General features: G+C 44.1%; 1 protein-coding gene across 4 annotated transcripts in view; it reads left to right on the forward strand.

The window, feature by feature from the left end:
- Positions 1–15,953, forward strand: part of LOC123499861 (dipeptidase 1-like) — a 92,443-nt gene extending 76,490 nt beyond the window's left edge. For 2 of the 4 annotated variants that reach the window (XR_006673139.1, XM_045248398.1), the window contains exons 8-10: positions 270–345; positions 14,266–14,404; positions 14,785–15,953. Coding sequence is in view for 3 of the 4 variants with exons in the window: in XM_045248398.1 (XP_045104333.1) it covers positions 270–345; positions 14,266–14,404; positions 14,785–14,901 (332 nt within the window). In the remaining variant the exon portion in view is untranslated. Of the gene's footprint in view, positions 1–269; positions 346–12,126; positions 12,533–14,265; positions 14,405–14,784 lie in introns of those variants that run through there. The other 2 variants (XM_045248397.1, XM_045248399.1) reach the window with 2 other exon arrangements.
- The last annotated feature ends 740 nt before the right edge of the window (positions 15,954–16,693 follow it).

Raw genomic sequence — 16,693 nt, forward strand, 5'->3', positions numbered from 1 at the left:
TTTGTCGTATTTTAGTGTTATTAGTAATCTTTTATAATTATGACACTTCATCATTATTTTTAATTTTAGCTATATCTGTATCTTGCTACGAGAATGTCACAATGTACACCTGTAAGAATAACCATTGTTAACAATGGAATAACACAATAAATTCTAAAATTCTAAAAAATTCTCTCTCTCTCTCTCTCTCTCTCTCTCTCTCTCTCTCTCTCTCTCTCTCTCTCTCTCTCTCTCTCTCTCTCATCTGACTGGGTGTTTCTTTCCCGCAGCTCACATCAACCATGTCCGCAGCATGGCCGGCGTGGACCACGTGGGACTGGGCGCGGGTTACGACGGCATCAACAGGTGAGAGAGAGAGAGAGAGAGAGAGAGAGAGAGAGAGAGGTTCAATAACGCAATGATGAGTTTCGAATGGAGGTGCAGATTTTAACAAGCCATTCTTCCTTTTCACTGCTCGCCAGAAGTGACCTTTAATCTCGTTGTCCATTAAACGTTTCCTATAATCATTTCGTGGACAACTTGTGACCAGTAGTTATCTTAATCACCAAGTATAGCCTGTCATCATTTCATTACTGTCCGCTGCTCACCTGGGACTCTGTATAAATAACTTTTTTTTTTTTTTTTTTTTGTGTGTGAGAGAGAGAGAGAGAGAGAGAGAGAGAGAGAGAGAGAGAGAGAGAGAGAGAGAGAGAGAGAGAGAGAGAGAGGAGCGAGGAGCGTGAGGGTATTCACGGAACTAAGGAAAGGATGGAAACCAAATTGTATGATCTCAACGAGGGAGATATACAGACTTGCTCATGTCTGTCTTCCTCTGGCAGACGAAACGGTTTTGTTCCAGCACTGCAAATCATGTAATGTATTCGTATTATGAAGCACTTCATAACCGTCACAATTAATCCCTTTCATTCACTGTTTCGTAAATAGCAACTCATCCTTTGAGAAAAGCTACTGTGTAGTCGCTGCGGTGATGATTACCTAATAATAAGGCACGTGACTACTTGTCCAAAAGAAACTAGTTGTGAGGGCCAAGTTGAGGCGAGCATTGCACCGTGGTAAAACAATGCACTGGGACCACTGGGGTAAGCACACTGTGTAAGCAACACCCGGTGCTTTTTTTTTTCCTTTGTGTTCAAAGATAATAATTAATAGACAGCCTCGGCACTGTTATGCAAGGTGAAAGATGGCACCTCCAGACGCGAGGCGGGGTGCTGGTGAGCGGGACACTGAATCTGAATAGTAATCATGGTTCCCTAATAACAACTGTCCATCATAATAATTGACTTGCTGCCATCCAAAGAAAATGGTTTGTTGGAAAATGGAGTAATTCAAGTAAGTTTAGTGTTTTCCTAAATTTTGTAGCGCAGAATCAATTTAATTACAGTGTCTGAGGATTTAGTACTTGAAACATAAATGACGCCCCAAAATTTCCTTCAGTTGAAGCTGGACAGTGCGAGACGATGGTGATTAGAAAGAGGGTGATGCACGGCAGGGACACCCGCCACTGTCACTCCCTTGTTTCTCATTGGAAAAAAAAAAAAAAAGAATGTTGGGTATACTTTGAAGCTTCACGTCATCCTCACCAAGACGATTAATGAAGAACTAAGAAGCAGACAGCAGTTTAGCATCAATGGACTGTTTTCAGCAGACTGTGTGGATAGCGCTTGTCAGGGACGCACAGGCAGGAACAATATCAAATTTGCTGCGAGAAAGGAAAAAACTGAGTCAGGCTTGGATATTATAAAGAATGACATGAACACACACACACACACACACACACACACACCTGGGTGACCAGCAGACGACCGAGGTGAATTACACACCGCGTAGTGTAGTGGTTAGCACGCTCGACTCACAATCAAGAGGGCCGGGTTCGAGTCCCGGTAAGCGGTGAGGCAAATGGGCAAGCCTCTTAATGTGTAGCCCCTGTTCACCTAGCAGTAAATAGGTGCGGGATGTAACTCGAGGGGTTGTGGCCTCGCTTTCCCGGTGTGTGGAGTGTGTTGATGTGGTCTCAGTCCTACCCGAAGATCGGTCTATGAGCTCTGAGCTCGCTCCGTAATGGGAAGACTGACTGGGTGACCAGTAGGCGACCGAGGTGAATTACACACACACACACACACACACACACACACACACACACCGCCACCTTCACTTCGCTATTTCCTGGTACGTACACCAAACAAAAGCTTCACTAATGCCCATTCAGCCGCGCTATTGACGATTCGATACCAGCGAACGTAATTTGTAAAGTCAATAGTGCGTCATACAAAATTGGCCATCTTTTTGAGAGGCTTCACAGGGGCGGCCTGGTGCTCGCCAACCTTGTGCTAATCACGACCATTACGCCATTGTTTGCTGGCCTTGTGTTTTCAGGGAGCGGGGAAAGAAGCAAGGCACAGATCGGTAGGTACAATAGAGAGAGAGAGAGAGAGAGAGAGAGAGAGAGAGAGAGAGACTGACTGACTGACTGACACAAACATACGCGTGCGCACTCACACACACACACACACACACACACACACACACACACACACACACACACTCAGCAGTACTGAGATGACTATGCAGCACATTCAACATTATAGTAAATCGTCCTTCATTCATCATTTGGTCAGCACTCCACCAGGATTTGCGTAGTCAGCACTTGGGTCACCTCATACATGTTGCAAATTAGCACTGCAATTGTAGTCAACACATAATCAGTATTTGATAATTACTTGTAGTAATTGCGTAACACAGTGCTTGCACTGTGTTACGCAATAGTCAGCGATCAGTCAAAATTTAGCACTCACCAATCAGTCAGCACACTTCTCTCCCTCCCTCCTCTCCAAACTGCGCTCCTCATTGCTCATCCTCATCCCTTTCCTCTCCCGCACTCTCATTTGTTCCTCATCCCTAATCCACCCTCCCTTTCTTCTGTGTGTGTGTGTGTGTGTGTGTGTGTGTGTGTGTGTGTGTGTGTGTGTCCGCTTGCGTTGCTGTTGCTGTTGATGCAGCACTTCATTACAGTTATAATGAAGGGGATACGCCTTACATGTGAGGGAAGATGATGCTGGTTGACAAGGCCGTGAGAGGGGTTGGAAGCAACCTTCTCTTCACGGAGAGGACGTGAACGCAGGCGAGTGAGTGAGTGAGCGAGCAAGCGCATTTTGTCCTGGATAATCGAGCAGACACGTGTCCTTCACCACCACCACCACCACCCACACCACCACTGCTGCCACAAATTCCTAATTAACACCAGACTTACGTTGGCTTCTCTTTAAAGGGCTTGATTGCTTGACGGGGTGAGGCTGCTCCGCTTGCGGCTTTGCTCCGCTGGTCTGTGAATGAAGTCTCCGTTATTACCGCGTATGAAAGTGGTGATCTGAGTGACGATCGTGCGGGGGCGATAAACGCGCACTGAGGGATAACCCTGCTGGTGATGCTGGTGATTCCGCTGAATATCCCACTGAATAAATGAAGCAGTTACGGGCAGGCTGGGTCAGCATTCGGGTGATCACACGATGCTCGTGAATTGCATGCGTGCTTCATCTGCTGTTCTGGTGTGTCATCCCTGGAGTGGCGTCTGTGAGATGAGCTAAGGAAGATTGTGGAATGCCAGAGATGACTAGTCGGTTATTCACGGATATTTTTCTCTCTCGTTAAATTATCTGTAGGGAAAAAGAATAGAAAGACTAAAAGAATAAAATTAAAGAAAATAAAAAAAGAATAAAACCAGAAGAATGAGAGCAAGGGGAAGGAATTAAGAGTAAAGGAGAAAATAACAGTAAAGGAGAAAATAACCCATAGGAGAGAGAGAGAGAGAGAGAGAGAGAGAGAGAGAGAGAGAGAGAGAGAGATATGAGATGAGATGAGAACAGGAGTAATGAAATCATGAATAATGAGACTCAGGAATGGTCCGGGAAAGAGGGAAGGAAGGCGGAAGGGAGGCAGAGAGACAGTCATCTCCGCCGCTCCACTGAGGCCCTCCACGTCAGACTTGCTTGGTTGTCCGGCACAAAAAGGAGCTCAACAAAACAAGGCTATAGTGACGCACACCACAAGTCCCGCTCGCCGTGCTAAGGAATAAATGTGCCGCAAGTTTGTTTCTTCTTTTAAGCCCCAGTTTCTGTACCGCTGTGTTTTGTTTTCCCGGCAGTTCGCGACACCACCTCTTCCTCACCCTCCTCCTCCCAACATGCACCCACCATTCCCACCCAAGAACCCTGAGAGTTTGGCTTCCCTCTCAGATTTTAAATTCACTTCATGATATTCGTGGGGTCTTCTTTTTTCGAGTTACTTGCCGTGTTGACGTGATATAAAGCCCATAACTTTACTTTCGCCTGAGAGTCGCTGCCGCCGCCTCCCGCCTCCCTGCTTCCTGCTCCCATCTGCCACCTCTCACCTCCCGCCGAGTGCCTCCTGCTTAAGTTCGAACCTTCAGCCCACAGTTTTGTATCGCTAATCCCGTATTAGCCATTTGGCCAGCGAGGTGAAGAAGGAAAAAAGGAAGGAACGGCGGTGTTGGTAGTGCTGCTCCCCCAACGCCGCTCTCCCACACAAACACGTCATTTACCTTACCAAGTAAACTGTAAATATGAATGTTCGGACCCCAACTCTCTCTCTCTCTCTCTCTCTCTCTCTCTCTCTCTCTCTCTCTCTCTCTCACACACACACACACACACACACACACACACACACACACAGTGTGTGCGTGTAAAGTGGAAAAGAGCTGAAGTGGTGCCCATTTATAAGGGAGGCAGTAAAGAAGAGCCTCTTAACTATAGACCTGTGTCTTTAACAAGTGTGGTCGGTAAGATTTGTGAGAGGGTGATAAAGAAATATTGGATACGGTTCCTGGAGGATCATAAGTTATTATCGGATCATCAATTTGGTTTTAGGAAAAGGAGGTCATGTGTAACAAATCTACTGAGCTTTTATTCAAGAGTGGTTGACAAAATACAAGAGAGAGAGGATGGATGGACTGTGTATATTTGGATTTAAAAAAGCTTTTGACAAGGTACCGCACATGAGACTGCTATGGAAATTAGAGATTTATGGAGGACTGAAAGGAAAAGTGTTAAAGTGGATGGAAAACTACTTGAGATGGAGGGAGATGAGAACGGTAATAAGGGATGCAAAGTCGGACTGGTTGGTGGTGGAGAGTGGAGTCCCACAAGGTTCAGTGCTGGCACCAATACTTTTCCTTGTATATATTAATGACATGCCAGAGGAGTAAACAGTTATATTAATTTGTTTGCGGATGATGCGAAGTTGTGTAGGTGTGTGAAGAGTGAAGAAGATTGTGAAATTTTACAGGCAGATCTGGATAAGATTTGGGAGTGGAGCAAGAGGTGGGAAATGGAATTTAATCTGAGCAAAAGTCATGTGATGGAGATGGGGAAGAGTGGAAGACGGCCAAGAGGGTCATATAAGATGGGTGAAGAAGTAGTGTTGAAAAAGGTGGAAAAGGAAAAGGATTTGGGAGTGATAATACAAGACCATGGGCAGTTTGAGGCTCATATTGATAAGATGTTTGGAGAAACATATAATTTGATAAAAATATTGGATTAGCCTTCCATTATATGGATAAAGATATGATGAAGAAATTAATTAGTACGGTAATTAGACCAAGATTGGAATATGCTGGAGTGGTTTGGTCCCCTTATAAAAAGAAGCATATAAGGAAGTTGGAGAGATTGCAGAGAATGGCAACAAAAATGGTTCCGGAATTGGCAGAAATGACCTATGAGGAGAGATTAAAAGAAATGAATTTGCTTACCTTGGAACAAAGAAGAGAAAGAGGAGATTTAATACAGGTTTATAAACTGTTGAATGGACTGGATGAAGTGGATAATGAGCAAATGATGTTGAGAGAGGAAAATTTAAATAGAACTACGAGATCGCATAGTAAAAATAGATAGCCAAGGAATATGCTTGAAGGATGTGAAGAAATATAGTTTCCCACAGAGATGTGTGGAGGTGTGGAATAGTTTGAGTGAGGAGGTGGTGTCAGCGAGGAGTGTGCATAGTTTTAAAGGAAAGTTGGATGCGTGTAGATATGGAGACGGGGCCACACGAGTATGATACCCAGGCCCTGTAAAATTACAACTAGGTGAATACACAATGGCTCAGAAATATACGCGTTATTTCGCCAATTATCCTTTGTTTATAGTGGAGAAATGTGTGGACAGCGGGCATTGCAGGTGTAGGACAGATTAACGTGTGAACTGCAGCTAGAGCGTTGCCTGCAAGTCGTGGTGTGAACTGAGGACTATCACTTATACTGAAGGAACGTCTCGCTGATGGTTAGTTGTTCAGTCAACGAATTCTTGCCTCTGCACATCGAACAACAAGGCAATAACTAAGCAACATGAAGTAATTACACCATTACACCACTACACACGCAATGACTGGGAGTTAACCAAGACATGTTGCTCGATTGATATTGTTATGACCGCCGCCTACACAGCAGTGGGGACACCACACCCAGCAACCACAGGGCAAGGCAGGGCATTCAAGGTCCTTACTTCAGCTTCCAACGCTGCAACCGTAAATCACTTACTCTCTCAGCGGCAGACCAGGACAGCATTCAGAACAGGGCGGCAAAGGGATAACGTTGACGAGGGTCCGTGACGAGCGAGGGAAGCGAGGTAGGCTACACAACTCACACCAGACTCAGTCAAACAGGCAGGACTGGCAGGAAACACTTAGTACAGCTTCTTACGTTTACTTGGGTAAATAACACAGTACAAAACAGGCAGTGACACAGTAATACAGGACGAGCGCGGAGACAGCGGTAACAAGAGCGACGGAGAGAAATCCAACTATATTCACTCTCGCTTGCGGGAACAGTTGTACCGGAGGACCAGACTGTCCTCACGCAGGACTAGGTAGACGCCGAGAGCGAGGACCAGCCACCAGCAAGCAACCAGCAGCCTATAGCAGAGTGGGTAGAGAGAGCGCGGGCGAGTCTAATCTAATCTAATGTAACAGAAAAGTGTGGTGAAGCGATGTAAAGAGTGGGTACAAACGAAGGAAATAGTTAGAAATAATGAAGTAAAGTTAGAGATAAGAGTGCGCGGGCGAGGGCAGTTGTTGTTTTTTTTCCAGTACGATGACTGGATGGGCTTGAAGGAGCGCTAAGGGCGAGGGCAGAGACAGCCGGCTTAAATACAGCCGCTCCCCCTTGCAATACCGCCATTGGCTCGCCTCTGTGCCAATCACTGCTGCTTTATCCACGTGCGCGGCCATGCACATCCGGTGCCCACTTCCTGTCTCGGACTCAATACCACCTCGCGCCATAAAGTAGCTATCCCCCCACCCATGCGCCGCCGCAACAATATTATCCGTATTCTTTTCAACAAATAAGTACGTATGAACTGGTATACGAGTTTCTGCAAATACAATTTTTTCTAAGTAGATGTTCTATACAAATATTCCTTTTGAGACTTTAGCCGCGGCGTATATTTAAAGTTTAGCTGGTAACAGATACAACGATTGTCTTATGCCATAGAGATGCTGTGTCAACGTGCTCCACCTTACTGTAAGTGTGTGGCATTTTCAACAGTTTTATTTTCTGTCAAAAGTATGTAGTATAATCTAAATGCATTCACAGTCACCGTCTTAGTTACAAACTTCAAACAGCTGACTAACCTCATCCCTTCCCCCCCCCGCCCGACTAGGCTACGCGTCACTGTTTGTCGTTAATTTAAATTTTAAATGCTCACATCACATCACATAACCAGACATCACATCACACGCCACACCACGCCATCACAAACACCATACCACAACAAACTACTTCTTCACATGCCACACCACACCAAATCACATACACCACCACACTACAACACGCCACATCACACTACGTCTCTGTTCATCTCTGCTCTCTTCTCCCTCCATTCATTCCTCCAGCCATTTTCCCTTTCTTTGCAACTATTCCTATTTTCAGCAACAAATATAATTCCATTCCGCAAAATTCCAAACAATGTAGGTAGATTTTTTTGCCAAGATGCCTTTGTAATCCTTCACCCCTTCAGTACATTGGAATGCATTTTCATCGTGAGTTTGGGTATTAGACGGTTTTATTGACATTAGGAAGGGTTTATCATGGGTTTTGGGTATGATTAGACGGTTTTACTGACATTATCAAGGATCTATAGAGGTCAGAAGATTAATGGACCAGTCTTCACTTTTTTAATCTCCCCCATAAGTTTCCGTCGCTGTATAAAATCACCAAATAGTAAGTACAATGAATATGGAAAAGCGTCATGGTACTGAAAGGGTTAAATGTTGTGTTGCTTATAACGTACTCTCACTCTGCATCATTTTGTTTACGTTATGACAACAACAATGGTATTACGTGCTGCGTGTGTGAGCAAATATTGGGTGGAGTCCATTGGTTCCCAAGTGACCTGCTGTCTCGTAACTAAAACATTTAATGGACTCAAAAATCTTTCTGCTTTCCTCTCTCTGTCCAATTTGTTATTCGTTCCCCACTTACACGAAATTTGATAGCCATCACTCGCAGAATCTCTCTCTCTCTCTCTCTCTCTCTCTCTCTCTCTCTCTCTCTCTCTCTCTCTCTCTCTCTCTCTCTCTCTCTCTCTCTCTCTCTCTCTCTCTCTCTCCTTCCGCCCTATATTCTTTCACAAACAGCAACAACTTAAAGCTGCGTGTTTATTTAGCTCGGTCAGCTTCACTTTTCTCTTTGTTTCGGCCCGTTTCGCTTTATCGGCACAACCTTTCCATTGCTCAACTGCTTCATCCTGCTGGCTCGGCATCTCCCTCGCCGCTGCCTCACCACCGCCCCCGCCGCCGGCCTCACTCTTTCAACTTTCCGTACACCACCTCATAAGGGCCATATTTTGACAACACTTCTGCCCTCCTCCATTACTTTCAAAAGGCTCTACTTGAGATTACAATTTTTTTTTTTTTTTTTTTTTTTTTTTTTTAGGATGTTTTTGATGACAGATTAACCTCTTCAGTACTGGAACGCATTTCTACCTAGAGTTCTGGGTACGATTAGACGATTTTATTGACATTAGCAAGGCTCTATGGAGGTCAGAAGATTAATGGCCACAGTTTTCACCATTTTAACCTCTACATGAGTTTCTGAAGCTGTATAAAGTCACCAAATAGTAAGCAGAATGAATATGAAGATTAACAAGGAGAAATTCTCATGAGAACCCAGTTAGTCGTGTGTTTGGGTTTTCAAAATAGTCTTGGTGAAAGCAATGGTTTTCTGAATACCTACCTGCGTAGGCTTCGCTCATCGCTCCCTCCTGACTTTGTGCTCCACGGTCACGCCTCTCACTCCTCTCATTCCTCACTCCTCACTCAGTCATCCTCTTTTATCCAAACTTCGGGTACATTTTTTTTTTCTTCTTCTTTTCTTTTATTTCAAATCTTGGCGTCGCTCCTTTTTGTTACCAGCCGTCACCGAGTTTGGGTTTTCTGTTGGAGCTTTTGTCTATCTTGTGGCTTGTCTGTCTTTATTTTTGCCTCTCTCTCTCTCTCTCTCTCTCTCTCTCTCTCTCTCTCTCTCTCTCTCTCTCTCTCTCTCTCTCTCTCTAACAATGAAGAAAGTAAGGCGACAGGCGGTGCAGAAATGAAGGAGTAGACGAACAGCGATCATATTTTTCTTTTTGTGTTCTTTCATAAAAAACAATGATAACAATGTTTACGTAAGACACCCGCCGCATCACATTTCTGCATTTCCTCCATTTTTTTTTTTTCCACTGTGATATAAGTGAGCTTTTGTCTTTCGTTGATTCGTACGTGAAATAATTAACCCCTTCAATACCATGACGCGTTTCCATATTCATTCTGATTCATATTTGGTGAATTTATACAGCTTCAAAAAATTATGTGGGGGATTGAAATAGTGAAGACTGTGGCCATCAATCTTCTGACCTCCATAGACTCTTTCTAAAGTCATTAAAATGGTCTACTCGTACACAAATCTTAAGTTAGAATGTGTCCCAGTATTGATGAGGTTAGGAAAATATGTCTCTCTTGATCTTTCTTGCCCTCCCTCTCCCCTTCCACCTAGAATCTACCTAGAAACCTTCTGTCGTGGTGTATTTGTCTGTATCATATTGCTAAAGGGATGAACGTAAATATTACATGATGTCTTTCCATCGTCTTGTTTTCATCAAATCTAATTCGAGGTGGTGTTTTCCTTGGATACAAACACCTTCCCATCCCTTCCCCTTCCATTCCTTTCTGCCTCTCCCTCCCCCTTAAAAGTTTCTTGCCCCCTTTATTTTATTTTTTTTTTTTTTTTTTTTTGTCTGAACTTTTGTGTTGCTTCAAAATGACGATTCTTGAAGAGTTTTTATCAAGTTGGTGCCGCTCCCTATATCCCATTCTTGTCCCGTACTTTTCACTCCTCTCAATTCCAAGAGCTGTCTGAGGCCTCGCGCGGCGTCTGAATGTTCCCGTGCTAGGCCTTTTTACCTGTTTGTTCTGCTCTGTTTGTCCACTTGTACCCTCTTCTGTCCTTCCTTCATTCATTCAGTCAATTAATTGTTTCCTTTTCTCTCCGGTTTTATGTTATCTGAATTGTAGCCGTTCATACCTTCATAATGATAATGATGTTAATAATAATAACACACACACACACACACACACACACACACACACACACACCAGCTTTCCAGACATATCCAGTAAGCAACCATGGTGAAATAATGTGAACAGTGAAGTGGAGGGATGTGAATGAGCTGCCCGATGCACGCCTGACGCCTCACCAAACAAACACGTGGACAGGAAACAGTATTTGAATCCTTTCCTTGCTCCTTCTAACCTCTTTCCCACAATGAAGCGACCCATCATCAAAACTGACGACATTGTAATTGCACTGGGAACTTAACTGTCTCTCGTGTGTGTGTGTGTGTGTGTGTGTGTGTGTATTTACCTATAGTCTGACCGAGCTTAATTTACGGCTATGGGGGGAGGGGGGCGAGGGGAACTCTACAGTCTGCTATGTTTCCAAAAAATGCGATGTGAAATGGAAATTATTGGTGTACAAGGCATCGCAAGTACCATCAATTCAGATGTATAAAATTTCGACTTGTGTATATAGATGGCTGAATCAACAGTAACCATCATATGCATAAAAAAAAACTATATAGTACCATACAAACATGGCATACATATTCAACAGTGTTGCTGATATCAACTGTAGTAACTTATAATGGTACTTAGCGTATGTTTAGGGTGTGTAATAATATCAGCGTTACAGATATAAGATAATGAGCATGGAAAAAAGAAATAATCTATTATCCAAAGTAAAAAAAAAAAATAGTAGAAGTCTTGTGAGTGGCGGCAATACTGATGAACCCAGCCTGGCCAGGCCGAATAGCCTCACCTTGTAGTACCAGATGTTGCTATAATTATAAGATAAAATGCTCACATTTACTGGCTTTTACAGTAATTTCAAGGGTGAGGCATAATCGCATTCATAATTCGTAAGCCAAGCTAATGTGTAGTTTCTATTTTTACAAAATAGTAGGTATATGCCAATACCTAAGTGAAAAAAAAAAAGCATTTTTCACTTGTGAGCGGCAACTCTTCCACACCCAGCTGGTGGCCTTGACACATTGTGGTGGCGACGTGACTGACCTCGTGCCACTCACTTATATATATATATATATATATATATATATATATATATATATATATATATATATATATATATATATATATATATATATATAAATTATAAATGACTCTGCTTACCTTTATAAATGACTCTGCTTACCTTTGATTCTTTAGTAGAGAGAGAGAGAGAGAGAGAGAGAGAGAGAGAGATTAACAGAACAGTAGTGAAAACGTGGCACACTGTACAGAGACGCTCGCCCCCCCATGGCCGTAAATTAAGGCTGGTCAGACTTTTTTTTTTATAGTTGTAGTTTTACAGGGCCTGGGCTTTATGCTCGTGTGGCCCCGTCTCCATATCTACACTTATCCAATCTTACTTTAAAAGTATGCACACTCGTTGCAGACACTACTTCTTCATTTAAACTGTGTGTGTGTGTGTGTGTGTGTGTGTGTGTGTGTGTGTGTGTGTGTGTGTGTGTGCTTTGATTGATGTATGAATGGCCTTTACGTCTCGCCATTTTGGTTTCTGATCCTTAGAGCTTCTCGAAGTGGTCTCATCAGTGGCCGCCTCCTTGGGGACTATCACATACCCATCAGCGGGAGAGGCGGTGTGCTGGAAAGGACGAGTGGCCGATCTGTGCCAGGCTTCCCAGACGACGAAGGTCACGAAGAAGAGAACGAAAGTATCGGAAATCTTTGTGTCATCGATCCTCACTGCCATCGCTGGGGAAAAGTAAATCCAGACACATCGTTGAAAATTCCTCCATTACCGTATCACATTGTCCATAACTTTCTTATCAGATGCGCCCCGATATTCTTCCGCAAGCCTAGACGCGATGGAGACCCGGGCTGGAGGGGGCCCATGAGTGAACGCGGCGGCGGGTGATGACCAAAACAAATGGCAAAGTGTGAGATGTGGCTTACTGACAGGCATGGGGAGCTGAGTGCCGGTAATGTGTGTGTGTGTGTGTGTGTGTGTGTGTTATAGGACAATGACGGTGAAAGATTGAAAAAAATAAATAAAAAGACAAACTTTAACCCGTACACAGTTATGATGCCAATTGACGTTCATTTCCTGATCCTTTATATTGTTGCTTCATCAAAGTAGACAGAAAATATAATCAGAATACAGTTCCAAATATGAGAGAGAGAGAGAGAGAGAGAGAGAGAGAGAGAGAGAGAGTTGCGTGTCATGTCATCAATATTACATGTCGCCTTGTGTTTTCTTTGTGATATTTTCCTCCAGTTTACAGTATACAAGTGCACATTTAAACAGAAAGGCAACATGAAATGGAGTAAAAGTTATGCTGAGAATATTGCCATAGTAGATGTAGAAACAATAACAGTATGGCAAATTGGCAACATCGCAGGGAGGGTGGGTGGGTAGAGTTAGTGGGAGGGAGGAAGGGTCGGCGGAGATGTGGAGACCAATGAAAGCTATGCGCTGTTATTTAGAGGTCAGTATCAAGTCTTTCCATACTTCTGACATGATTTTTAGATATTATTTCCCCATTCCTTAGAGACGATAGCATGTTTTATAGAAAATGATAACGGGTAATTTTGCTAACCATACCATGAGCTCAGAGTGTGGCATGTCATTAACTGTGTACGCGTTAAATGTATTCGTGTATTTTCGAGTTATATGTACAAGTGCGCGTGCTGCCCGGGTGGTAATGCCGCTGCTTCCATGCGGGCAGAGGAAGAAAAAGACACACCTCAAGAAAGATAGAGAAGAAAATGGCCTGAACACAAAAAAACAAACGAGAGGAAAGGAAGAGTTTAATGTGTCAGGCACAACACTGACACCTTTTCTTTCTTTCACCAACTTTCTCTCTTTTCAAAAACTGAAATAAAGAGGGGATTCTATTCCAGTAGAGAGAGAGAGAGAGAGATTGTTTTTTTTTTCATATTACGTTAAGTTATAAGTCTGGTTTGATTGAAAACAAAATATAAGATAATTAAGTGAAGAATCTCTCTCTCTCTCTCTCTCTCTCTCTCTCTCTCTCTCTCTCTCTCTCTCTCTCTCTCTAGCGACACTTTCATATGGAACAATCTTAGCGCCGCCTCTCTCTCTCTCTCTCTCTCTCTCTCTCTCTCTCTCTCTCTCTCTCGACACTTTCATATGGAACAATCTTAGCGCCGCTCTCTCTCTCTCTCTCTCTCTCTCTCTCTCTCTCTCTCTCTCTCTCTCTCGACACTTTCATATGGAACAATCTTAGCGCTGCCTTCAATTTTCAACAAGTGTTTTTCATCAGGCGTTAATTTACTGAACAAAACACAGATGACACGATCGTTGCACAATGGACATCTCTGGTGACCACCTCTCCTTCACTGCCGCAGACTCCTCTTTCCTGTTCTTCCTTCTCTTCGTTCCCTTCCTCCTTTTTTTTCGTCTTCATCCTTATCCTCGTTATCGTCTTCTTCGTGATCTCTTTTGCTTATAATCGTCTCAGGAATTAATTCCAATCTTTCTTTTCTTTGTCATGCTTGAGATTAGTTTTTGTATTGGACTGCAGCGTCCTTTGCCCTCCCTTCCTGCGCCCAGTGACTGGTGACCGCTCTAGACCAATCCACGCGACTGGTGGTCCCCTTATGCAGATGAGCAACGAGTCAGCGGTCGTTCATGAACTTCTTCAGGATGGCACGTAATTGAAAAATATTTCCTCTCCCCTCCAGGACTCCGAGCGGGTTAGAAGACGCCTCGCGCTACCCGAAGCTGTTTGCGGAGCTGCTCAAGGACACGACGTGGTCTGTGCAGGATCTCAAGAAGTTAGCGGGACTTAACTTCCTGCGAGTGTTTGCCAGAGTGGAGCAGGTACGGGGAGTGTATGGAGTATTCGAGACGGGGATGAGTCTGCTACGTCTTGAGATTTTTTAAGGGAGAAGTACATATAAATACACCGCCGCAGTATTATTATTCCATGACCTGTACTTGTACACATTATCAAACCCTTTGGTCTCTCTTTAACATTTTCAAAATCCACAGAGATAATTTATCAGGATGTCATTTGTTTTTTGTTACAACTAATGATGCAAAATTAACGTTATTTTTAAACTCTCAGCAAAATCATTAAAACACTTTCAAGATTATATCAACCAGTTAAAAGTAGATGAGATAAGACAGCGAGACATTTAAGAATGGTGCCTTTGAATTCAACAAGATTGATATCATCGGTACAGAGCATTCTCCTGCAGGTGCGGGAGGAGCTGTCCTCGGAGCGTCCCTCGGAGGAGATCATTCCCATCCACGACATTGACAGCCGCTGGCCCTGCAGGTACAAGTTCGCCAGGCTTGATGATGCCCGCACCTGACCTTCTTCGCCCCCGCCAGGAGGCTTCAGGCCCTTACAGGACTCCCTCGCCACTACCAAGAGTCGTCAGCCCACGCGCTCACTCTCACCGCCCTCTTCGTTGTATGGCATTCATTTCCCTGCACACCGTCACCCACAACTCCCCACCACCATCATGGAATCTTCTCCCTTGATCCATTCATTCCTTTTCTCTCGCACTGCACTCCTGTTGATGATTTCCTTGTTTCACCCGTCACTCCTTCACTCTTTCACTGCTTCACCCGTACTTCATCCACGTAGTGTATCACCTCTCTATTACTGCTGACCTCTCTTTTCCTTTCTCGTTTATACTATTTTGTTTGTTTGCTTTCATCTTTTTCTAACCTCATTTCACCTCTTTCCATCTCGGTTGTGTCTCCCTTCCTTGCATTGATTTACTATATCATTATTACGTCTCTCCGCTGGAGTGTCACGTTTTCTCAACAATAATAATGACTAAAGAGCAGATAGAATAAATACCATTCAAGGCGACTTCTTGATCCATCATATCCTTTAACAAAAATGTTATTTCATGAGTTAGTGCTCGTCTGCCCATAGCGATACTAGTTCTAAAAAAAAAAAAAAAAAATCAGTGAGCAGAGCAGCCGGTGCATATTGCTGTAGTGCGCTGTGCAGCATTGCTATACACAGCGCCGAGTTTATAATTACCTCTCTTTTACGGTATTCATCCCACCACCACGTACTGGCCCTCCCCTTCTCCCCACGAGCTTCCCGTCCTTCCTGCAAGTCTGATGTCTTCGCATCATCATCAAGAACGTCCGGAGAGCGCACCACTGACACCACCGCTTCCTCACGCGCTCCATGAAGCCGGTGTGTGCATTAATTACGGCAAGAAAGAGGAAAGTTCGGCACCAAACGTTGGACACATGCGAGCGAACAAGCGCATGCACATTTGTGTGTGTGTGTGTGTTTGTATGTGTGTAATTCACCTCGGTCGCTTGCTGGTCACCCAGCCAGTCTTCCCCATTACGGAGCGAGCTCAGAGCTCATAGACCGATCTTCGGGTAGGACTGAGACCACAACACACTCCACACACCGGGAAAGCGAGGCCACAACCCCTCGAGTTACATCCCGTACCTATTTATGGCTAGGTGAACAGGGGCCACACATTAAGAGGCTTGCCCATTTGCCTCGCCACGCCGGGACTCGAACCCGGGCCTCTCGATTGTGAGTCGAGCGTGCTAACCACTACACTACGCGGTGTGTGTGTGTGTGTGTGTGTGTGTGTGTGTGTGTGTGTGTTTGATGATCAATAAGTCACACATAGGCATAGAAGGCTTTGTAACAGCTAATTAACACATGCGGGCTCTAGATAGATAATGTATAGTAAGGAACACTGACGGAGGAAAAGAGGCAGACCGTTAGTGAGTTTGTCGCGTCAAGCCTCCAGCCAGCAACCAACCAACCCTTCATCGCGTGTGGCGACCTATCCTGGGAGCAAAGCGCTGTAAGGGCCTCGAAGAGACTTGTCACTTCAAATGGTCTCGGAAATATGTAATTTCGATAGTAAGTGTTAATTTTTTTCTTAGCTTTGTATTTTTCAATATTGTTTTATTTCATGAATAAACAGGAGACATATTTTTGCTGTTAAAATACTTGTATAGCAGTGCGCCGCGTGCGCACACACACACACACACACACACACACACGTAAGTATAGTTCAATCTGAGAAACACGAATGAGACACTCATTGTTAGTGTGTGTGTGTGTGTGTGTGTGTGTGTGTGTGTGTGTGTGTGTGTGTGTGTGTGTGT

This window comes from Portunus trituberculatus, chromosome 50 (genome assembly GCF_017591435.1).
Source record: "Portunus trituberculatus isolate SZX2019 chromosome 50, ASM1759143v1, whole genome shotgun sequence".
Taxonomy (NCBI): domain Eukaryota; kingdom Metazoa; phylum Arthropoda; class Malacostraca; order Decapoda; family Portunidae; genus Portunus; species Portunus trituberculatus.